The sequence below is a fragment of the Phacochoerus africanus genome, chromosome 5 (genome assembly GCF_016906955.1).
Source record: "Phacochoerus africanus isolate WHEZ1 chromosome 5, ROS_Pafr_v1, whole genome shotgun sequence".
Classification (NCBI taxonomy): domain Eukaryota; kingdom Metazoa; phylum Chordata; class Mammalia; order Artiodactyla; family Suidae; genus Phacochoerus; species Phacochoerus africanus.
The window spans coordinates 100,618,781-100,642,865 of NC_062548.1; the positions used below are offsets into that span (position 1 = coordinate 100,618,781).

Here is a 24,085-nt window from a genome sequence, read left to right on the forward strand (position 1 = left end):
GATGGGAGTTCCTCTGTGGGTCAACAAGTTAAGGATCCAGCATTGTCACTGCAGCAACCATGAGCACAGCATGTGTGTATGTGTGTGTGTGTGTGTGTGTGTGTGTATGGCAGATTCAATTATTAAAGGAAAATATTCACTCTGCCCCTCCTCCCCCCCAGGAAAAAGTCTACTTCTCTCTCCCCTAACTTTAGGCTTGGCCAAGTATCTTACTTCGGCCAACAGGACATTAGTAGGGGCTTAAAATGTGTTTCAGTGGTTGGGTTTACTCTCTTATACTTCCATCATCATCATAAGAACATATCAGCCAAGTTCTGAACATATCATCAGAACATATCAATCCCAGGATTAGAGGCATGTGCAGTATAGAGCCACTCAGCTGATCAAAGCCTATGTCAGTCAACTCCCAGGCTGCCCACCAATAGAATAAATGCTCACTGTTGTATGCATGACATTTTGATGGTATAGTTGTTTGTTACTAAGCAATAGCTAACTGATAAAATACAGTGAGAACAAGGTGCTATAGGCCACATAAAGACTGTCTTTACTCTCAGGCTTTCCACATCAGCATCTACTAAAAATCAACTAGCTATATACATTGTGCAGAAGATGGAGATTAATAAAATATAATTTTTTCCCAGGAATAACTTCTACTGTCATGAGAAAGATGGGCTCTGATCTAATGATCTTAAAATAATGTGATATGGGAGTTCCTGCTGTAGCTCAGCAGTAACAAACCTGACTAGTATCCATGAGGATTCGGGTTCAATCCCTGGCCTCGCTCAATGGGTTAAGGGTCTGGCGTTGCCATAAGCTGTGGTATAGGTCGAAAATGCAGCTCAGATCCTGCATTGCTGTGGCTGTGACATAGGCCAGCAGCTGTAGCTCTGGCATTGCCATAAGCTGTGGTATAGGTTGCAGATGCAGCTCAGATCCTGCATTGCTGTAGCTGTGCCATAGGCCAACAGCTGTAGCTGCAGCTCAGATCCTGCATTGCTGTGGCTGTGCTGTAGGCCAGCAGCTGTAGCTCTAGCCTGGGAACTTCCATATACCATGGGTGCCGCCCTAAAAAGACCAAATATATATATATATACATATATATATACACACACACTATATGGGGTTCACCCACAGAGTGAGCTACAGATCCCCAAGAATCAATGAAGTCATCCCAATAAGTTCTGATTGATCATTTTAAAGTGCTCATTCACTATTTTTATAATTCAACTTTGACTGGTGTTTACTTCACTATAGACAGTTCCTATGATAATGATCTATGAGGACACATTTTATTATCCTATGATATTATCTGTAACATTAATAGCAAAGCCAGATCATTAAGACTCTGCAGAGATTTTCAAAGCATCAGCAAGGAAATGATCTTTGCATTGTGTCATGACAACACTGGAAGGCCACTGTATGAAAAGGTGACTGGAGACAACTGCAAATAAAGTAACTCCCAAAATACTAAATGCAGGGTCTCAAGTAAAGTGGCAATAGCTGGGAAACTTATGGAAACACAAGTCAGAAATAGAAAGTGGTTTTTGGTTTTGTTTTTGTTTTTTGTCTTTTTGCCTTTTCTAGGGCCCCTCCCGCCACATATGGAGGTTCCCAGGCTGGGGGTCGAATCGGAGCCATAGCCACTGGCCTACGCCAGAGCCACAGCAACGCGGGATCCGAGTCGTGTCTGCAACCTACACCACAGCTCACAGCAATGCTGGATCCTTAACCCACTGAGCAAGGCCAGGGATCGAACCCACAACCTCATGGTTCCTAGTCGGATTCGTTAACCACTGCGCCACGACGGGAACTCCAGAAAGTGTTCTATTAAATAAAGTTTTTAGCAGGAGACCCAGGCAGAAGCATAACACTGGGATAAACAGATTTCACTTCAAGCAGTTTGAACAGGGCGTCAGTGACGTCAAATCAGAAAATTTTCAAACCTGTACACGGCTGAAGTTACCGGTAACAGAGGCAACTCTGAAGTGCTAGATGATAACCTTCATCAAACAAATCAACACACTCGAACTACTCCACCTTAGACAGCGAGAATCTCGCTGATCATTTCAAACTACGCGTAACTTGATGGGGGGGGGGGGGGGAAAGGAGGGGGGCGGGCAGTTCTTCCAACTCCCTTCACTCTCCGCTCCACGGAAGGAACCGAAGCAACACGTGCAATGTCACAGTCCCAACACAGTCAGCCACGCTGATCACCAAGAGAGGCGATTCTGGGCTAGAATCAGTCTGGGAGTTAAGAAGCAAGGAGAAGAAACCTGGAGAAGAAAGTTAAAACAGAAGCAGGAAAGGAGAGCAGTGTGGAATCGAGAACTGCGGTCCTATCAATCCTACTGGCGAACAAGGAGAAACATCCCTCGGATGCAGACCAAGGTCTAGAAATGGATCTTCTACTTCGATATGAGTTTTCCAGGACTCAGTCCTGACTGGACCCTCCCCGCCCAAAGCCACCTGATGCCTCCCTTTTGAAGGGACGCCTAGGTGAACCAAAGGGGCGCTTTTCAGGTGGTTCCAGGAAAAATTGTTAGGGAACTCCCGGAGCTGCTAAGTAGAGAGTAGCTGCGGGTCGCTTGCAGGGTATCTGCGAGGGGAGTGGCAGAGGCAAAGGTGAATCGAGAGGGCTGTCTCTTACCTGCCGCAGGAGCTTCCACCGGGCTGCAGCCAAGGGTGCCGCGACTACAGGTCCCCCAGCGGCGCTACCGCTTGCGGGATTCTCGTTCATGGCGCACTCAACCTGGCCGGCCTCGGAGTCTGCGACTCGAGGCTCCATCCCGCTGGAGCCGCCTTTATCCGAGAAGCCGCAGCCACAGCTCTCCCCTGCCAGGACCTCGCTACTTTTTCCCTTTCAGGACCTGTGACGCTAGGCCTCCCTCCCACTGCCCAAGCAAGCGCGCCCTCCCCGAATCCTGCATTTCCGGCAGTCACGTCTCCTTAGCAACCAGGGCAGCGCGGCTCGCGTCACTGCACCATTTTGCTGGTAGCCATCTTTAGTGAGGGCAGACTGGAGCGTGAGGGACCTGTGACAGACTTGATAGGACACTACCCCTCTTTGTTATCCTCTCCCCTGTTTCATCTAGAGGTCTGAGGACTATCAAAGAACCAAAAGGCTTATATCTTTGAGGGCTTAAGAACCCAGGAGGAGAAAAATTCATTATTGACCACAGTAAAGATGGCGGAACCCGCTCAGTGCTCGTGCTAGATGGGACTTACGTAGACGGCGTGCTGCAAACCAGCTCCCCGCGTCTCTGGGTAGGTTGTTCCGCTAGCTGCAGAACGCAGATTTCGGCTGGACGCGACGGTGCTTGGAGCTGTGCTGCTTTTCTGAGAGCTTCGGGTTCTCCGACCTGGCTTTCACTCGTTTCTGTGTCTAGAGCAAGACCGACTTTCAATTTGCGTACGTATTGGGAGGGAGGTGTAGGCTGAGGGTCTTTTCCCTTCATCCCTTCTGCCCCCCACCAGCCTTTCCAAGTCTCTTGGTCCCAGCTTTTTGACTGATGTCCCTTCACTGCGTGGCATGTGGTACCACTCCCTTTCGCATCTCTCACCTCATTTCATTTCTGGGGTGGAGAGTTGCATAGGGAAAACAAATAGGTTCTCCCAGGAACACCCATTCTTCTACCCCACCCCCATCCCTAACCCTGCAGGTGAAAGATGGGTGGATTGATGCTGCGGCACGGATGTAGTGATTTAGGGCCTATTTTATTTTATTTGCTTATTTTTGTTAGTGTTGTTGCTGATCCCCTATTCTAACTCTCCCTTCTAAGTCTCTTAATTTGCTGCGACATAGAAAAAGATTAAGAGGACCAGGGGCGTCTTAAAGGATCCGAGCTGTGCTAAAACTGACGCAGTATTGTACCTCTGATACCGAGGGTCATTTTGTGGAAGAATTCCATGATGACATTCAACAGTGTGCAACGTACATAGGTTTTTTTTTTCCAATCCTAAAAATAGTAGCCAAAAATAAAAATAGTTTATTGAGTGGTAGCTACGTGCCAGGTATTGTATTAAGATCTTAACGTTAAATTGTTTTATTTTATCCTTAGAACAAGTACTCCGTAGAGTAAATGGGGTCATTATCTGATTTGCAGATGAAGAAACTAGGCACAGGTGGTAAGTGCAGAAGTGAAGCCCTGAACCCAGGTTTCTCTGACTTAACTACTCACTAGCCTTACTTTGTTAGGTTAATAAGAACCAGCTTCCTAGAAGAAAACAGAGATGGTGGCAAATTTCATTTGTGAATCCTGAAGTAGTTGTTGATTTAATTAAAGAATTAAACACCTTTTTAATATTAAAATTGTTATGACCAGATAGACTTATTACTTACAGCCCAGGTAACTTGAAGCAGTTACTTAAACCTCCCTGAGCCACAGTTTGCTCACCTGTAAAATCAACACTATTATAGCTATTCTGTTAGGTTTCTATGACGTTTAAATTGGACAAAGTATATAAACACATCTGGCACGTAGCAAATACTCAGTAAATACTAACACCTTCTCCTCTACCTTTTTAAGTAATTATGCTTTTCTGGTTTATTCTCCATATACATACCAAAGATAAGTTCTGAGTTACATAAAATCAAAGCTAATTTGCCTTTTAAAACCCTCAGAATTACTGAGATGCCTCTATTAAGTCTGTGTACTTGTTTGCAAGTTTTTATTTTGTTTTTTTTTTGTTTTCTGCCTTTTTTTTTTTTTTTAGTTTGTCCATGTGTGTACCAGAATCAGTGCTGCATAGTTTGAGCCTGATAGGATCGACTTTACAAATAAGACCTCTAAGTCACATCTGCCAAGAAGTATGATTTGAATGAAACTTTAACTTACATGAGTTTTCAGATATTTTTAACCAGAGTTATCAGCTGTCTGTAGTTATTCATAACCTGAGGGGTTCATGACCCCAATGGCAGAGGAAAAGAACTGCAGATTTTAGATACTCTGAGAACCCACTACTGTGTAAGCATTCCTAGGAAATCATTCATGTGCTGGCAGTCCCAAAGGGAGCATAAACCAAGGACTTTGATATCATGCGGCAGAAGAGCAAATTATTTTTCCAAGCTTTGAAATATAGTATTCCTCACCTTGGGAAATGCATGCAGAAACAGCACTTGAATCACTGTAACTTCGCGAATCATTATTACAATAAAATAAAATTGAAAAAATATCACCTAACCAAGTGTCTGCAGAATAAACCCAGGATATCAGAGTTAGCAAGAAACATCCCAAGTCGGAGCTTCTCATGTAAGGTATGGACTGTTTAAGTTATCCTATTTGTAGGCCATTAAGATTAATTTTAGTTTAAAAATAATGAATCGGATATCAGTTACTAATTTTCTCAGTAGTTCTTGTTTGATTTTTAAGTGTTAGGCTCAATTGCCTGTAATCATATGTAAGTATAAAAGAATATATGTAATACGTGTTTATAGAGCTCTAAGGTAACAAATATAAATAGATTTATCGAAAATGATTCACCTTAGGAATTCTTTTTTTTTTTTTCCTTCTTTTTAGGGCCACACCCTTGGCACATGGAAGTTTCCAGGCTAGGGGTTGAATTGGACCTGTAGCTGCCGGCCTACACCACAGCCCCAGCAATGCTGGATCCTTAACCCACTGAGTGAGGCCAGGGATCAAACCCCAGCCCTCCTGGATGCTAGTCTGATTTTGTCACGGCTGAGCCATGATGGGAACTCCAGGAATTCTTTATTGTGCCTAGCAGTGCAGTTCAAAGTATAATTCACCATTCTAAAATTCCTAGACTATCGTAATAGCGCTTAGTAAAATCTAATAATATGCTGATTGTTTTATGAATCCCAAATTAGTAAACTTCAGTAAAGACCATGTAATTGTGATACATCTCTGTAAAAAAAAAGATTTGCATTTTTGACCACTTGTGTCCTTTAGGAAGATGCTTTCAGACCATTGTACACTGGCCATATCCCAGGCTGTGAGCATGACCTCAACCTTGAGGACCTAGTGCCCTTATATGTAGAATGACCATGTATTCTAGGTTGCCTCAGACAGTCTCAGTTCACACCTGTTGTCCCTGTGTAATGTGTAATTATTAATAGTGTCCCATTTCCTCTCAGAAGTGTCTTGATTAGGATGGTAAATTACATGCTCATCCTAATTATTTGGGATTAAATTGTTTATGATGCTGCCTCTTTGATGCACCTCCTCTACCCTTATATTTGCTATGTTTCTTACATTCCTTAAATTGGATGTGGGAGTGATAGTCTTGCAATATTTTAGCATATGTTTTTATTATAATATTTTAATTTGTGGTTTTAATTGTTCCACACAATATTTTTACTTCATTTTGACTTTATTTTTATTGTTGTATAATATATAACAAAATTTGCCACTTTAACTTTTTCGAAGATTAGTTTTTTATGACTGTATGGTTGATTTACACTGTGCCAATTTCTGCTGATTTTTAACCATTTTTAAATGTGTAATTCAATGGCATTAATTACATTCACAATATTGGACAGCTGTCACCACTATTTTCCCTGTCATCACCTGACCCAAAAAAAAAAAAAAAAAGGAGTTCCCGTCGTGGCACAGTGGTTCACGAATCCGACTAGGAACCATGAGGTTGCGGGTTCGGTCCCTGCCCTTGCTCAGTGGGTTGACGATCCGGCGTTGCCGTGAGCTGTGGTGTAGGTTGCAGACGCGGCTCGGCTCCCGAGTTGCTGTGGCTCTGGCGTAGGCCGGTGGCTACAGCTCCGATTCGACCCCTAGCCTGGGAACCTCCACATGCCATGGGAGTGGCCCAAGAAATAGCAACAACAACAACAACAAAAGACAAAAAAAGAAAAAAAAAACACCCATCCATTGAGCAAGAACTTCCCACTCCTGCCTTTCCAGAGCTCTTGGAAACCTTTAATCTACTTTCTATCTATGAATATGAATTCATTGTCTCTCTGAATTTGCCTATTCTAGATAATTCATATAGGTTGAATTATATGATATTTATCCTTTTGGGTCTGCCTTATTTCCCTTAGCATAGTGATTTCAAGATTCATCCATATTGTAGCATATATTGGAAATTTGGGGACTTTTCCTTGCTGAATCCTATTCCATTGTGTGTATATACTGCATTTTATTTCTCTAGTCATATGTTGATAGACACTTGAGCAGCTTCTTGTGTTTCTAAAAATGATTTTTTTCAATCGTATTTTTCTCAATTCTGTTTTTTTTATTGTTATTTAAATGTTTCTCTTTCCTTAGCTCATACATATTTGTTGTGGGAGCTTGGGGGCAGCTGGTGGTTTGATTTAAATTTTTTATCTGTTAGTCCTAGACTTTTACTCTTTACATTTTAGTCTTTCAAATTATTTTTCTTGTTTTAGCATCTTAGCTTAGTCTAGCACTTTCTTTTTTTGGACATTTTTTTATGTCTCCATTTTATTTCCTTTTTGCCTTTTGTGTATGTGTGTATTTGCACACGTCCTACTTTAGAAAGAAAAAAATTTTTAAATTTACATATCAGATACGTTTTAGACCTTTAGATCTTTTTACTTTGCATTGTGTTTAGAACATTTTGGCATCTTGTACTTTCATCTTAAGTCTTAGTTTATAAATAGTAGGCAGGAATTAGCATCAAGTGACAGCTGTGAGATTAGCTCACATCCTGTGCAGGAGGTTGACTATTTTTTCCTTCCATTTGTCCCTACTCTTCAGTTCCCTTTCAAAGATTCTTATCACCTAGAAACTTTAACTTGATTCTGTCACTCCTAGAAATGGAGCTCTTTTAATAACTCTCACTTGATAAAGTGGTCCTGCTTTCACATGTCATGTATCAACCATTCCTTCTGTGAGAAATGATAGGATCTAAAAACTGGTCTCTGTCCTTTGCGTTCACTGGGACCTGACGAAATGGTGAAGAGACCTGTAGACAGGAATGCACATTTAAGTAAGCATCCCCTCAGTTCAACTTTGTCTACTCTTATGGGAACAATAAAGTAGAAAAGCGCAATGCCTTTAGATGAAATGTACTTGCTTAAAAACCTATTTAGATAACCAAGAGTAAGAGGGGACAGCCTGTGAAATAGAAATGCCAGAAAGCAAGAGATCTAGCCATAACTGGTGTGTCTGTGAATCATTCAGGACTCTAATCTTTTTGACTGGAGGGGATGAGGGGAGGTTTTTAACCTAGTGTTCTCTAAAGGTCCTCCGAGTGCTAACATTTCATTATTTTATCTTTCTTCCTTGTTACCTTACCAACAAATTATCTATATGTTTGGGACTCTCTAGTACCAACTTCTGCAACCTGGCTGTGTATCAGAGCTTTTTAGAAACGCAGATTCCTGGGTCTCACCCCACATCTTCTGGATCAGAATCTCTAATGGCTGAGGCTTAGGGATCTGTTTTTTGTTTTGTTTGAAGTTCCTCAGCTGATTCAGAAATTCCCCATCCTGCCAGTGACAGTGGTCCTTCATTTAGGGACTAGACACAGTTGATGATCAAATGTTGATCTAAACCTCATGGAATTCATTCAGCTCTGAAGTTCTTGCTGGGAGATACCTTGACTTTCCATTTTACATTAGTCAGATGACAAAATGAACTTATTCCATTACACTCATGCACCAGCTGGTAATATTCAAAGACTAGCATCAAACCAGCTGCCATATCTCTCTATCTTCCATATCATCCTGTTCTGCTCTGCCTACCAAAATAATTCCTGAAATCTTCGATCATGATAATTTGAATGAGATGCAAAAAATAGACCAGAAAAGGAAGAAAAGGTTAAACGTTTGTCCTTTGACTCTTTCTCAATATATGTTAGCAGTTCTCATAGTAGTCTAAGATAGCTAGGTTGGCAGATATCTCTTTCACTGGCAGTAATGAGCTCTGATTCATAGGAATCACTGGTTCTGACAGGTTCAAAACATTGTCAAGAAAGAAGGAAAAGTCAAAAAAGCCAGAAAGAAAAAAATTGTAGTCCCCCTTTTTTTTTTTATAATGGTTCATGGAGTGGGACTGCATTATAGGTACCACTTCATTATTGTTTTTTTACTCCACATTCCATTTACCCTTTCACCTGCTGGAGTATGGCTCCACCCCAGATTAAAACCTCTGTCAGTGTCACCAAAGGTGTAACCTATTTCACCCAGGAGGCACTTCCCCTTCCTCCTCTTAGAGGCTCTCTCAGCAGATTGGGCATGCTTGACCATCCCCTCCTTGAAACACTCTTCTCTTCTTTGGCCTCTAGACTCCAAGTTTTCCTGGTTTTCCTCCTGCCTTACAAACTAATGCTTCTCGGTCTCCTTTTCTAACTTTTCTTCCATGTGACTTCTACATTTCGGATTTTCTCAAGACTTAGTCCTGCTGCTTTTTGCTGTTTAATTTCTTCCTAAGTAATTGAATTCATTTCCATAGACTTACTGCTATAGCAGTATTATCTTCATCCCAGACTCCACTCTGAGCTGCACAGAATTAATCTCCAGTTAGACATCTTACTGACTTCTCAAACTATCCAGTTGAACTTTTAAGTCTCCCAGCCCTGACTCAGCTCTTCTTTATCTCATTTCTCTCAGTTGTTTGAGCCAGAACCCGGGAAAACATATTTTAGTCTTCCTGTTCCTTTACCCTGCCATCGCATCCATTCACAGTGTATACCAAACTAGCTTCGTGATTTTTACCATATCGTCATACCACCTAGGCCATTGTTTACTTAATTATTTTAATTTAACCAACTTGTCTCATCCCAAGGAATGTAAGTCGTCAGTCTAATGTGCTAGTTATAGTCTTTCTCGTAAAATATTCATATACCCTAAATCATGAATACCATCATGTCTGACATGCTTTCAAAAGTGCATTGCATTAACCTCCAAAATATGTTTTGAATCTGTACGTATTTCTTCACCTCTGGCATCATCATTCAGTCATCTTTTGCCTGGAGCACCAATGAAGCCACCTGACCAGGTTCCTTGCTTACCTTCTTCCCTTCCAACCCATTGTCCATATAATTGGAAGTGATCTTAAAATACAAACTAGATCATGTCACTCCTCAGCTTAAAACCCTTCCAGAACTTACATAAACTCCATTTTCCTCATCATGTTCCCCAAGGCACTGCAAGATCTAGCCCCTATCTCATTTCTTGCCACTTTGCCTCTGTTCACTTTGGGCAAGTCGCAAAGGTCATCACCTAGATCAAAGAACAGAACTTTTTCCCTTCCATCTTACATTCTATTCCCAGGTCCCATTCTCACCTACCTGGTCTCCTTCTTTTTTAGGTCTTAATTAAATGTTACCCCCCGAGAAAGGCCATCTCTGACTGTGGTAATCAAAGTAACTGATCTTTGTTTTATTTTTCACCTTAGCCTTGTTTCCTTCCTACTGTGTTACTATTATTACCTTTTTTTTTTTTTTGGTTTTTCTTCTTAGCCGTAGTGTTAGACTACATAAGGGCAGAGCCCATGTCTCTGTTGAGTAGTGCTTCCCAGACAGTGCAAGACATAGTAGTAAATACTGTCAAGTGACTGTCTGTCCCCATACTAGGGACCTACATCTATTTTATAAAAATTTTGTAAATTCCAGTCTGTGAGTTGGAGTATAATTCTTGAACCCAAGTCCCAAAATAAAAGATTGAGCTATACAAAAAAGAAAGGACTGAGAGTGTAGTTAAGGTAATGGCAGGCAGGAGGAGCAACGTGTGTAAAAGCTCCAGATTGAGAGAGAGCAGTCACTACAAGTAGTGTAGCCAAAATGGTCAGAGATGAACCAAAAGAAGTAAGAAGGGCCCAAATTGTGTATAGGCATTTGTGTCAATCTTGTGAGCTGTTTGAACTGCATCCTGAAAATAATTGAAAAGTGTAGATGCAATCAGATTTGCATTTTAGAAGAATAACTGAGAAAATTGCAAAAGATAGATTGGAAGTAGAAAGTCTTGTAGAGAAGATGAAAGGAGATGGGCCTAAACTAAGGCTATAGCTGTAAAAATAGAGAAAAGTATAGAGGGGAGATTAAAGAGGTAGAATCAAATTTTTTTTCCTTTAAAGTTTTATTGAAGTGTAGTTAATTTACAAAGTTGTGATAATTTCAGCCATACAACAATAAAGGGAAACAGTTATTCGCATACACATATCCGTTCTTTTTTCAGATTCTTTTCCAGTATGTTAATCACAGAATATTTGGTAGAGTTCCAAGTGCTATACAGGAGGTCCCCATCCCCTTTGGTAACCATAAGTTTGACTTCAAAATGTGAGTCTTTTTCTGTTTTGTAAATAAGTTCATTTGTATCATTTTTTTTAGACTCCATGTATTAGTAATATGATATTTGTCTTTCACTTACTTCACTTAGGATGATAATCCTTAGGTCCATCCACGTTGCTGCAGTTGGCATTATTTTGTTCCTTTTTATGGCTGAGTAGTATTTCATTGTATATATGTACCACAGCATCTTAATCCGTTCGTCTGTCAGTGGGCATTTAGGTTGCTTCCTTGTCTTGTCTATTGTGAATAGTGCTGCTATGAGCATATGGGTGCACTATCTTTTTGAATTATAGTTTTGTCCAGATAGATGCCCAGGAGTGGGATGGCTGGATCATATAGTGCCAAGACCAGCTCAGCAGGTAAGGGCTGAAGAATGGGTGCTGTGAAACTTAGGAAAAGGTTAATATAAAACAAGACACAGAGACATTTATCTTAATCAAAGGTGGGAACCGGGGAACTCAAGCTCTCAGGGACCAAGAGCACCACCTCAAGAAATCACACTGCTTTTATTGTGCTCTTTAGGATTATGTCAAGTGAGGAGGGGATTGTAGGTGCAGGATATAGGTTTTTTATTATTTTAAAAGTCACATAGCTTGGAGCTGGTTAAGCTTTTACTCTGACCTTTAGGCATTTAACAATCATTAGCACTGAGGAAGCTTGGCATCAGCTGTCTATGCATAGCATCTAGAGAATCAGGCGTGCCTAGTTCTCCTTGCTGATTCATATCCCGCTAATGACCCCTCATAAACCCCCTGGGACCTTGAGGCTCCTCTTTCTCTTATTTTTACAGGACTTATCATGTGCAAATGGCGTGCCTAGACCAATGCATTATGTCGTTATTCAGCTGAATAACTTAGGCCTTTAGGTCTTCGTTCTTACTGTTCATTTCTTTTTTTTTTTTTTTTTTTGTCTTTGTTGTTGTTGTTGCTATTTCTTGGGCCACTCCCTCGGCATATGGAGGTTCCCAGGCTAGGGGTCTCATCGGAGCTGCAGCCACCGGCCTACGCCAGAGCCACAGCAACTCGGGAGCCGAGCCGCGTCTGCAACCTACACCACAGCTCACGGCAACGCCGGATCGTCAACCCACTGAGCAAGGGCAGGGACCGAACCCGCAACCTCATGGTTCCTAGTCGGATTCGTTAACCACTGCGCCACGACGGGAACTCCTAGGTCTTCGTTCTTAAGCTGAAGTTATTTACCAGCACTGCGACTCTTTTTCAAGCAGGAATATAGAGTAAAGTAAAGCAGGACAAGATGGAGTTTTCAGCATAGAAAATAGAAGCAGAGAGGCTAAAAAAAGATTGTAGAAACATGGCTCCCGACAATATAGAAATTCTATTTATAGTTTTCCGAGGAACCTCTGTACTGTTTTCCATAGTTGTTACACCAATTTACAGTCTCACCTACAGTGTAGGGAGATTCCGTTTTCTCCACATGATCTCCAGCATTTGCGGTTTGTAAGCTTAATGATGGCCATTCTGACCCTTGTGAGGGGGTACCTTGTTGTAATTTTGATTTGCATTTCACTAATTAATAAGGATGTTGAGGATTTTTCATATGCCTACTGGCCATTCATATGTCTTTAGAGATGTGTCTATTTAGATCTTCTGCCCATTTTTTATTTAGGTTTTTTGGGTTTTATTGACTTGTTTGTATATTTTGGAGATTGAGCCCTTGTGAGTTGAATTGTTTGCAACTATTTTCTCCCATTCCATAGATGATCTTTTCAGGCTTTTTTTTTGGCGGGGGGGGGGGGGTGTTGATTTTCTTGGTTTGCAAAAGCTTGAAAGTTTGATTAGGTCCCATTTATTTTGTTTTTATTGCGTTGGGAGACTGACTTTTTGCAATTTGTGTCAGAGAATGTTTTGCCTATGTTCTCTTCTAAGAGTTTTATGGTGTCATGTCTTACACTTAAGTGTTTAAGCCATTTTGAGTTTATTTTTGTGCATGGTGTGAGGTTGTATACTAGTTTCATTGGTTTACGTGCAGCTGTCCAGGTTTCCCAGCACCGCTTGCTGTGAAGAGATTGTCTTTTTCCCATTTTATATTTTTGCCTCCTTTGTCAAAGATTAATTAACCATATGTGCCTGGATTTATTTCTGGGTTCTCTGTTCATTGACCCCTATCTGTTTGTGTGGTGGTACACACTGTCTTGATGACTGTAGCTTTGTAGTATTGTCTGAAGCCTGGGAGATTTATGCCTTTTGCTTTTGTTCTTTTTCCTCAGGATTGTTTTGGCAATTCTGGGTCTTTCATGGTTCCATATAAATTTTTGGATTACTAGTTCTGTGAAAAATGTCATGGGTCATTTGATAGGGATGAGAGTAAATCTGTAGACTGCTTTGGATGGTATTTCCATTTTAACAATGTTAATTTTTCCAATCCAGGAGCATTTCCATTTCTTTGAATCCTCCTTAATTTCCTTATTAATGTTTTGTGGTTCTTTCACTTCCTTGGTCAGGTTTGTTACTGTGTATTTTGGGGGGAGGGGTGCAGTTTTAAAATATACTTTTTTTTTATATTGTTTTTCTAATATTTGTTAGTACAGAGAATTGCAATTGATTCTAGATGTTAAATCTTGTGTCCTGCTACTTTACTGAACTCATTAGTCACTTCCAGTAAGTAGTTTTTATGTGGGGTCCTTAAGGTTTTCTATATATAGTATGTCATCTGCACATGGTGACAATATTACCTCTTCTCTCACAATCTGGATGCTTTTCTTTCTTCTTCTTTTTTTTTTTCTTTGTCTGATTGTTGTGGCTAGGACTTCCAATACTATGTTGAATAAAAATAGAGTGGGTATCTTTGTTCTGTTCCAGATCAAGCAGGAAGGCTTTCAGTTTTTCTCCTGTGAGTATTATATTGTCTGTGGGTTTGTAATAAATGGCTTTTATTAGGTTGATACGTTCCCTCTATAACCACTTTGGTAAGAATGGATAAATGGATGTTAAATTTTGCCAAATAGTACCTGTTGAGATGATCATGTAGTTTTTAACTTTTCTTGTGTCAGTGGGGTGTATTACATTGATTGATTTGCATATGTTGAACCATCCTTGTGAACTTGGAATAAATCCCACTTTGTTGTGATGTATGATCTTTTTTTATGTGTTTCAGTTTTTATGGATTCAGTTTGCTAGTATTCTGTGGGTTTTTTTTATGGATTCAGTTTGCTGGTATTTTGTTGAGAATTTTTGCATCTATATTTACCAAAGACAATGGCCTATAATTTTCTTTTTTGATAGTGTCTTTGGTTTTGGTATTAGGGTGATGGTAGCTTCATAGAATGTCTTTGGGAGTATTCCTTCTTCAGTCTTTTGGAAGAGTTTAAGAAGGATGGGTATAAGTTCTTTGTATGTTTGGTAGAATTTGCCTCTGAAGCCATGTTCACAACAAAAATCCTAGACTTTGGTTTGTAGGGAGTTTTTTTTTTTAATTATTATTACATATTCAATATCATTCCTAGTGATCAGTCTGTTCAAATGACCTGTTTCAGGAGTTCCCCTTGTGGTGCAGCAGAAACAAATCTGATTACTATCCATGAGGATGGGGGGTTCAATCCCTAATCTTGCTCAGTGGGCCGAGGATCTAGTGTTGGTGTGAGCTGTGGTATAGGCTGCAGATGCAGCTCAGATCTTGTGTTGCTGTGGCGTAGGCCAGCAGCTGTAGCTCTGATTTGACCCCTAGCCTGGGAACTTCCATATGCTGCAGGTGTGACCCTAAAAAGCAAAAGAAAAAAGACCTGTTTCTTCTTGATTGAGTTTTGGTGGGCTGTATGTTTCTTAAAAGTTGTCTATTTCTTGTGTTATCAGATTAGTTACCATATAATTATTCAGGATATTCACTTACGGTTTTTGTATTTCAGTTGAGATTTCTTCTTTTTCATTTCATTTTTGATTCTCTCTCAAATTTTCTTCTTGGTGAGTCTGGCCATGGGGTTGTCAATTTTGTTGACCCTTTGGAGAACCAGCTCTTGATTTTATTGATTTTTTTTCTATTGCTTTTTAAATATCTATTGACTTCTGCTAACTTTAGGTTTTATTCTTCTTTTTCTAATTCTTTTAGGTGGTAGGTTAATTGTTGATTTGAGATTTTTATAATTTTTTGAGGAAGGCGTCTGTTGCTACAAACTTCCCTCTAAGAGCTGCTTTTGTGGCATCCCATAGAGTTTGTATGGTTGTGTTTTCATTGTTGTTTGTCTCAAGGTATTTTTTAATCTCTCTTTTTATTTCCTTGTTGACCCATTCGCATTTTAGTAGCATGTTGTTTAGTCTCCATGTAGTCAGTTTTTCCCATTTCTTTTCTATGGTCAGTTTCTAGTTTCATGCCATTGTGGTCAGAGAAAATACTTGGAATAATTTCTATATTCTTAAATTTGTCAGCTTGAGTCTTGTGTCCTAGTATGTGGTCAGTCCTAGAGAATGTTCTCTATGTGCACTTGAAAAGAATGTATATAATGCTCTTTTTGAATGTAATGTACTGAAAATATCAGGTCTAATTATTCTGTTGTGTCATTTAGGATCTCTGTTTCCTTATTGATTTTCTGTCTGGAATATCTGTCTATTGACTTAAGTATTAAAGTCTCCTACTATTATTGTATTCCCATCAGTTTCTCCTTTATGTCTCTTAGTATTTGTTGTATGTATTTGGGTGCTCCTATTTTAGGGGCATGTATAATTGACAAGTATAGTATTCTCTTCTTGAATTGATCCTTTTATCATTAAGTGATGTTCTTTATCTTTCTTTATGGTCTTTGTTTTATTTATTTTTTTTAGGGCCCTACCCACAGCATGTGGAAGGTCCCAGGCTAGGGGTCAAATCAGAGCTGCAGCTGCTGGCCTCTGCCACAGCCACAGCAATGCAGGATCTGAGTCGTGTCTGCAATCTGCACCATAGCTAATGGCAATGCCAGATCCTTGACCTACTAAGTGAGGCCAGGGATCAAACCTGCATTTCAAACCTGCATTTCTCATGGAAACTAGTCAGGTTCATTACTGCTGAGCCATAATGGGAACTCCTGGCCTTTATTTTAAAGTTTATTTTGTCTGATATGAGCATTGCAACTCTGGCTTTCCTGGTAGTTCCATTCACGTGAAATATCTTTTTCCATCCCCTCACTTTTAGTTTATGTGTCCTTAGCCCTAAGGTGGGTCTCTTGTAGGCAGCATATTGTAGCCAGTCTGCCGCTAAGTCTTTTGAATGGAGCATTCAGTTCATTGACATTTAAGGTAATTATTGGTAAATATCTATTTATTGCCATTTTAAACTCTGTTTTCTAGTTGATTCTATGTTTCTCCTTCATTTATTTTTCTCCTTTTTTTTTTTTTTTGGTTGGATGATTTCCTTTTATCTTATGCTAATGTTCTCTTCTTGGTTTTTGATTTGTGCTTGCCCTGCTGCTTTTCAGGTACATTAACCCATTTCTGTATTTGCTGGCTTTAAACTAACAGTCATATAGGCTCAAACACATTCTTTCAAATAGTCTAGATTTTCTTACTCTCTTTCTCCACATTTTATGATTTTGATGTCCTTTCTTACATCTTCATGTTTATTCTTTTGCTGCTCCTTGTATTTATCATCACTTTCACAAATAGTTTTTTTTTTCTTTTTCTTTTTCATCTATATCCTTGCTTAAGTGGTTATGTTCCAGTTTTGATTTTCTCCATCCTGTATCTTCTTACTTCTTTCCTCTTTAGAGGAGACCTTAAAATATTTCTTTTCAGAATGGGTTTAGTATTTGCTGTATTCTTTTAGTTTTTGTTTGAGAAATTCTTTATTTCTCCTGTTTTAAATGATAATCTTCCTGGGTAGAGTAGTCAAGGCTGCAGATTTTTCTCTTTTAGAACTTTGGCTATATCTTGCCAGTCTCTTCTGGCCAGTAGTGTTTCTGTAGAGATAGCAGCTGATAGCCTATGGAGATTTCTTTGTAATTAACTCTTTGTTTTTCTCTCGCTTTCTTTGGAATCCTCTCCTTAGCTTTAACTTTTGCCATTTTTATCATAATTTGTCTTGCTGTAGGTCTGTTAGGGTTCAACTTGTTTGAGGCCCTCTGGACTTCCTATATCTGGATATCTGTTTCTTTCTTTTCAGTTGTAGTGTCTTCAAATATATTTTCAATCCCCTTTTTCTTCTCCTTCTGGAATCCATATTATGCATAGATTGGCACACTTTATATTATCCCATAGATCTCTTATTGCTTTCTCTTTTATTTGGTTTTCTGTCTGTTGTCTTGATTGGGTGATTTCCATTTGTCTCTCTTCCAAGTCACTTATTCACTCCTGTGCATTATTCATTCTGCTGTTCAATGCCTTTAACTCAGCTTACATCTCTGCAAATGAATTTTCTACTTTTTCTTGGCTTGTTCTTAGTTCCTTTTTAAAGTAATCTGCATTGTTGTTGGTATCCGTTATTAATTTCTTCAGTATTTTCATTATCTGCCTTTTGAACTCAGTATCTGTTTGACTGCACAGGTCCATTTCATTGTTTGCTTCTTCAGGGGAATTCTCCTGTTCTTTTAATTGGGAATGGTTCCTGTGCTTCATTTTGCTTCTTTTTTTTTTTTTTTTTTTTAATTCTGTAAGTTTAGGGAAAATAATTATGTACTAAAGTTCCTGTTGTTGGTCAACGGAAATGAATCTGAATAGCATCCATGAGGATGCAGGTTCAATCCCTGGCCTCCCTCAGTGGGTTAAGGATCCGGTGTTGCCGTGGGCTGTGGTGTAGGTCGCAGACACGGCTTGGATCCTGCATGGCTGTGGCTGTGGTGTAGGCTACAGCTACAGCTCTGATTCAACCCCAGCCTGGGAACCGTATGCCATGAGTGCGGCCATAAAAAGACAAAAAAAAAATTATCTACTGTAGTGTTGGAGAGCTATTCACATGCAGGATTGTCCCTGCATTGCTTGTTAGGGCCTGCATTTTTGTTTTTTTGTTTTGTTTTGGTATGAGGGCTCCTTTTGCTTTAGATGCTTGCTGTTTCCTTTCTTAGTGTGTGCAGGCTGGTGTCCCTTTAATAGGAAGGTGTGATGGGTAAGCTTGCCTGTGCTTCTAGGAAGGTTGGGGCAGTGGATGGTGCCTGAAGGCAGAACCTGGTTGCAGGGCCCTTGGCAGTGGCAGTGACCTTCACAGAGGTGGGGGCAGTGCCCAGAGCCTTTGGCAGTAGCAAAGTCAGGTGGGCAAGTTCCCAGGGAGGTACAGGCAACAGGTGGCACTCAGTTTCAGGACCCTCCACAGCAGTCACTGAGACTCTTAGTGGTAGTAAGCCTCACCCACCTCTGGAGTCCAAAATGGCCATGGCAGTTTGTACCTGCCCCTGTAGCCTACACAAGAGACACCCCACCACCAGAGCCCTCAGATGCACAAAGAAAGGAGTTCTTATGGTCATCCCACCCCCGCTCCTCTTGCACTCCCCAGCAGCAGTGCCTTACTTCTCTGCAGGGCCTAGGCCTTCTCCTTTTGCTGTGGCACACCGCTCCCTAGCCCCTTCAGGCTGTTTCTACACAACCAACCCTAGTCATCTCCTGAGAAGTGACCTCCAAAGCCTGAGTCTTAGTGCCCAGCCATCACCCTAATGTCTTAGGCATTGATGGTAGGGTTGTACCAGTGGTCTCTGCGGCTCTCTCTCTCTCTCTCTCTCTCTCTCTGATTTGCCCTCCTCAGACTGACTGTTGCACTTTTCTGTAAGGCTCTGAGGCTCCACCTCCATTCCAACTGATCTCTCCATCAGTTAGGTGACCTTCTGGGGTACAGATTCCTTTCTTCTTTGACAGCTTCCTCTCAGGAGTGCTGGTCCCATCCTGATTTTTTTTTCTCTTCTCTCTTTTTTCCTTTTGTTCTACTCAGTTATGCATAGGGTTTCTTGCTCTTTTTGGAAGTCTGAGGTCTTCTGCCAACATTTCGTAGACGTTCTGTGTGAATCATTCAGTGTGTAGATGGGGTTTTTTTCTGATGTGTTTGTGGGAGAAGGTTAGGGCCACGTTGTATTCCTCCACCATCTTGATCCTGCCTCCAAAGTTCATTCTTTTACATGTAGCTGTCCAGTTTTCTCAGCACTATTTATTGGAGAGATTGTCTTTTTTTTTTTTTTGTCTTTTTTCTTTTGTCTTTTTTTGTTGTTGTTGTTGTTGTTGTTGCTATTTCTTGGGCCGCTCCCACGGCATATGGAGGTTCCCAGGCCAGGGGTCGAATCGGAGCTGTAGCCACCGGCCTACGCCAGAGCCACAGCAACGCGGGAGCCGAGCCGCATCTGCAACCTACACCACAGCTCACGGCAACGCCGGATCGTCAACCCACTGAGCAAGGGCAGGGACCGAACCCGCAACCTCATGGTTCCTAGTCGGATTCGTTAACCACTGCGCCACCACGGGAACTCCTGTCTTTTCTCCATTATATTTTCTTTCCTCCTTTGTCATAGATTAATTGACCACATGTGCAGGGTTTCTTTCTATTCCTGTTCCATTAGTCTGTATTTCTTTTTTTGTGCCAGTAGCATACTGTTTTGATAACAGTAGCTTCATTGTATAGTCTGAAGTTGGGAACCTGATTCCTTTAGCACTGTTCTTCTTTCTCAGGACTGCTTTGGCTATTCGGAGTCATTTGTACTCCCATACAAATGTTAAAATCTTTTGTTCTGTTTCTGTGAAAAATGCCATTGGTAATTTAATGGAGTTTGCATTGAATCTGTAGATTGCCTTGGGTAGTACAGTCATTTTGACAGTATTGAGTCTTCCAATCCAAGAACTTGGTATATATTTCCATCTGTTCGTGTCATCTCTTATTTCTTTCATCAGCATCTTACAGTTTTCAGAGTGCAGGTCTTTTGTATCTTTAGGCTTATTCCTAGATATTTTGTTCTTTGCGACGGTAAGTGGGATTGTTAATTTCTCTTTCTGATCTTTCATTGTTAGTATATAGAGATGCGAGAGATTTCTGTGTATTACTTTTGTATCCTGCAACTTTACTGAATTCATTGATGAGCTCAGTTTTCTGGTAGCATCAGATTATTCAGTTACAGAATGATCACATTTTATTTGGGGCCTTTTAGTAGAGTAATAGGGAATATAGAGTGATAATCCAAAAGCCCCTTACAAAAGTTTTTTAATCTTTTGTTTTTGGCAAAATGTGACCTAAATTGAAACAAAGCTACTGTGATCTTTGTTTATCCCACTTAGTAGATGTTTTGCTCCAGATTCTTACCATATTTGATTCTAGGGTGGTATCCCCCTTACTGAGATAGACATCATGTTAATTTATCAAAATCATATTTGAAAACACACCTAGATCATCTTTGTGTTTGAGATAGTCACAAGTATAGCCTTACCATTACTCATCTGTTAAGGGTCAGAGAGGAGGAGGAGTAAATAGAACTCACTGCTAAGGTGGAGATTTTATTATTTTCTAATTTTTTAAATTTATTTATCTTTGCTTTTTAGGGCTGCACCTGCAGCATATGGAAGTTACCAGGCTAGGGGAGGAATCAAAGTTGCATCTGTTGGCCTGTGCCACAGCCACAGCAATGCCAGAGCCAAGCTTAATCTGCAGCCTACACCACAGCTCATGGCAACATGATCCTTGATCCACTGAGCGAGGCCAGGGATCAAACCCACATCCTTATGGATACTGGATGGGTTCATTACCATTGAGCTACAATGGGAACTCCTCTTTTTTTTTTTTAATTTAATGTTTTTCATGGCTGCACCTACAACATATGGAAGTTCCTGGGTCAGGGATTGCACTCACACCTCTACAGCATCCCAAGCCAATGCATTCAGATTCTTAACCCACGTGCCACAGCAGGAATATCTAAGTGGAGATTTTAATAAATGGATATATGAGTCTGGAAGTTGGGAAGAATGGTCCATATACAGGTAATAGTTGAAGCCATAAGAGCCCTGAGTATATTTACCTCCAAGCTATTGTTATATAGTTATAGTTATTTAAATTTTTTGTCTCTTTCCATTAAATTAGGAAGTCCCTAAAGACAAGAATTTAATTTATTTATTTATTTATTTTGTCTTTTTGCCTCCCAAGGCATATGGAGGTTCCCAGGCTAGGGGTCCAATCAGAGCTGTAGCCACTGGCCTGCGCCAGAGCCACAGCAACACAGAATCCAAGCTGCATCTGTAGCCTACACCATAGCTCACGGCAACACTGGATCCTTAACCCACTGAGCAAGGCCAGGGATCGAACCCACAACCTCATGGTTCCTAGTCAGATTCGTTAACCACTGAGCCACAATGGGAACTCCACGAATTTTATAATATACATCTCTAGGTGCCCAACATATAATGCATTAATGATTATCACGTTAGTAGATAAGCAGTAAATGTTTGAGGTGTGAGATAATAGTTTAATGATTGATTTTTTTCTTTTCATATAACCATAAATTATTACTTGAAGAAAGACCATTGAAATCATTCAGTCTGAGATCTCTCTTTAGTTCCTTGGTCTATTTTTGTATGTGCTGTTAGGGGTTGGGGTTTGACTTCATTCTTTTGTTTGTGGATATCCAGTTAGCCAAGCACCATTTGTTCAAAAGACTGTTCTTTTCCCATTGAATTGTCTTAGCACCCTTATCAAAAATCTGCTAACTGTAAATGTAAGGGTTTGTTTCAGTTCTGTCCTTTTAATTTGTATGACTATCCTTGGGCCAATACCATTTTAATTGTCCTAGCACAATAATTGTCCTAGCTTTCTAGTAAGTTTTGAAATCAAGAAGTGTGTGAGTCCTTTACAAATGAAAAACTGAAGTCACCAAGCCCAAGATTGATTAAAAAGATGAGTAGAGTCAGAACCAGCCTTCAGGTAACCTGATTCATGTTACATTTCTTTTTAATACCTTTTATTATAAATCATTACAAATATATACAAAGCTAGTGGGAATACTGTAGCAAATACCCATGTACTTAGTACTCAATGTGACTTTTTTTCTTAGCCAAAAAAAAAAAGTACAGATGTATTTGAAGATTCCTGTATCTTTCCCTGATCATGTCACCTTCCCTGCCTCCTCAGTAGTGATCATTATCCTTAAGCTCTTTCCATGTGTTTTTATGTAAATTTTTAGCACATGTATTTATAGTCACAGATGATGCATAATATTGTTTTGCGTATTTTTCCACGTTATGTAAATAATGTACATATAATTGTATAACTTGCTTTTTTGCACATTATTTTGAGATTCCTCATTAATACATGTATCTGTGGTCCATGTATTAAAACTACTGTATAGCATTCTATTTTATGATATACCACAGTTCATTTTCTTTGGACAAGCACATAGGTTGTTTCCAATTTCCAGAGAGACCAAAAAAAAAAAAAAAAAGCTGTTTAGCACAATCTTGTATGTATCTCCTTATCCATGTGTGCTTATCTTTCTCTAGAGTCTGTATCTAGAATTGGAATTCCTAATGGTATTCACATTCTAATGTTTCTTGTCAAATTAATTTCTAAATTGATAGAAGTATCTTACACTTGAGAGAAAAATAAAAATTCTATCTCTGTATCTTGAATAACACTTGATATCATCAAACATTTTCCCTTTTGCCCTTCTGATGGATAAATACGTCATTGTTCTTAATTTTCATTGTCTCGACTAATAATTGAGCATCATTCTTATGTTTATTGATCCCATTGGTTTTTGTCTTCTTAAATTGCTTATTAATGTTCTTTGACCATTTTTCCTATTGTATTTGTCTATTTCTTACTGATTCATAAGAGTTCTTTACATGTCCTTTGTCTTTTATTTATTTATTTATTTTTGGTCTTTTTGCCATTTCTTGGGCCACTCCTGTGGCATATGGAGGTTCCCAGGCTAGGGGTCAAATCGGAGCTGTAGCTGCCAGCCTACACTAGAGCCACAGCAACGTGGGATCCGAGCCATGTCTGCGACCTACACCACAGCTCATGGCAATGCTGGATCCTTAACCCACTGAGCGAGGCCAGGGATCGAACCTGCAACCTCATGGTTCCTAGTCGGATTTGTTAACCACTATGCCACGATGGGAACTCCTGTCTTTTATTTTTGCTGTAGATATCTTCTCCATATTTGTGCTGTCTTTTCACTTTGTGTATGATGTGTTTTGTTAAATAAGTTTTTAATTTTCATGTTTTGTGCTGTCTGTGTTGCATTCAACTCAGCAATTTTTTGTTGAACACGTAATATACATTGTTCTAGCCACTGGGTAAAGAAAACAAAAATCTCTGCTTTGATGGAGCTTACCATTCTAGTTAGAGGGAGAGAGATACAATAAATACGTGAGTAAAATATAAAGTATGTCAGAGGCAATAGGTACAATGAAAACAGAACAGGACAAGGAAAGATTAAATAGGCCATGTTGGGATAAGGAGAATTTTTATTTTGGTGGAGTGGTCAGGGAAAGCCTAGCTGAAGTGACATTTGCTCAGTAGCTTCAAGTAGGTGTTTGGGCATAGGGCACAGCAAGTCCTAGGAAAGTGAGGAGGAAGTAAGCCGGACATGTTTAAGAAACATCTAAAAGGCCAGTGTGGCTCAAAGTGGGTGGGCATGGGAGTGTACTAGCAGACCTCATAGAGCATTATAAGGATTTTTGACTTTTTTTTTCCTGAGCAAGATGGGAAAGACATTGGATGGGGTTTAAGTGAACAAATGATCTGATATGACTTTAGGCTCCACGTCAGCAACCTCATGGTTCCTAGTCGGATTCGTTAACCACTGCGCCACAGCGGGAACTTCCAGAGTGTTTTGATGTTAAGAGCCATGGAGTTGAATAGGGACTAGCCAGAGAGACTGAGAGGAGAAATAGGAGGCAGACAATGAGAACGAGGTGTCCTGGAAGCCAAATGAAGAAAAGTGTTCTTAGGTGGAGCAAGTGATCAAATGTGTCAT

At 40.1% G+C, this 24,085-nt stretch overlaps 2 protein-coding genes across 6 annotated transcripts in view; one reads left to right on the top strand and one right to left on the bottom strand.

Annotated features, from left to right (window-relative positions):
- CAMKMT (calmodulin-lysine N-methyltransferase) overlaps positions 1-2,911 on the bottom strand; it is a 405,628-nt gene extending 402,717 nt beyond the window's left edge. The window contains exon 1 of one of the 2 annotated variants that reach the window (XM_047782156.1): positions 2,648-2,906. In XM_047782156.1, the coding sequence (XP_047638112.1) occupies positions 2,648-2,785 (138 nt within the window). In that variant the 5' untranslated portion in view covers positions 2,786-2,906. Of the gene's footprint in view, positions 1-2,647 lie in introns of both variants that reach the window. The other variant, XM_047782157.1, reaches the window with a different exon arrangement.
- A 327-nt stretch (positions 2,912-3,238) lies between these two features.
- PREPL (prolyl endopeptidase like) overlaps positions 3,239-24,085 on the top strand; it is a 68,641-nt gene continuing 47,794 nt past the window's right edge. The window contains exons 1-3 of one of the 4 annotated variants that reach the window (XM_047782158.1): positions 3,239-3,409; positions 4,059-4,125; positions 4,714-5,254. In XM_047782158.1, coding sequence (XP_047638114.1) covers positions 5,036-5,254 — 219 coding nt within the window. In that variant the 5' untranslated portion in view covers positions 3,239-3,409; positions 4,059-4,125; positions 4,714-5,035. The remainder of the gene's footprint in view (positions 3,410-4,058; positions 4,126-4,713; positions 5,255-24,085) is intronic. The other 3 variants (XM_047782159.1, XM_047782161.1, XM_047782160.1) reach the window with 3 other exon arrangements.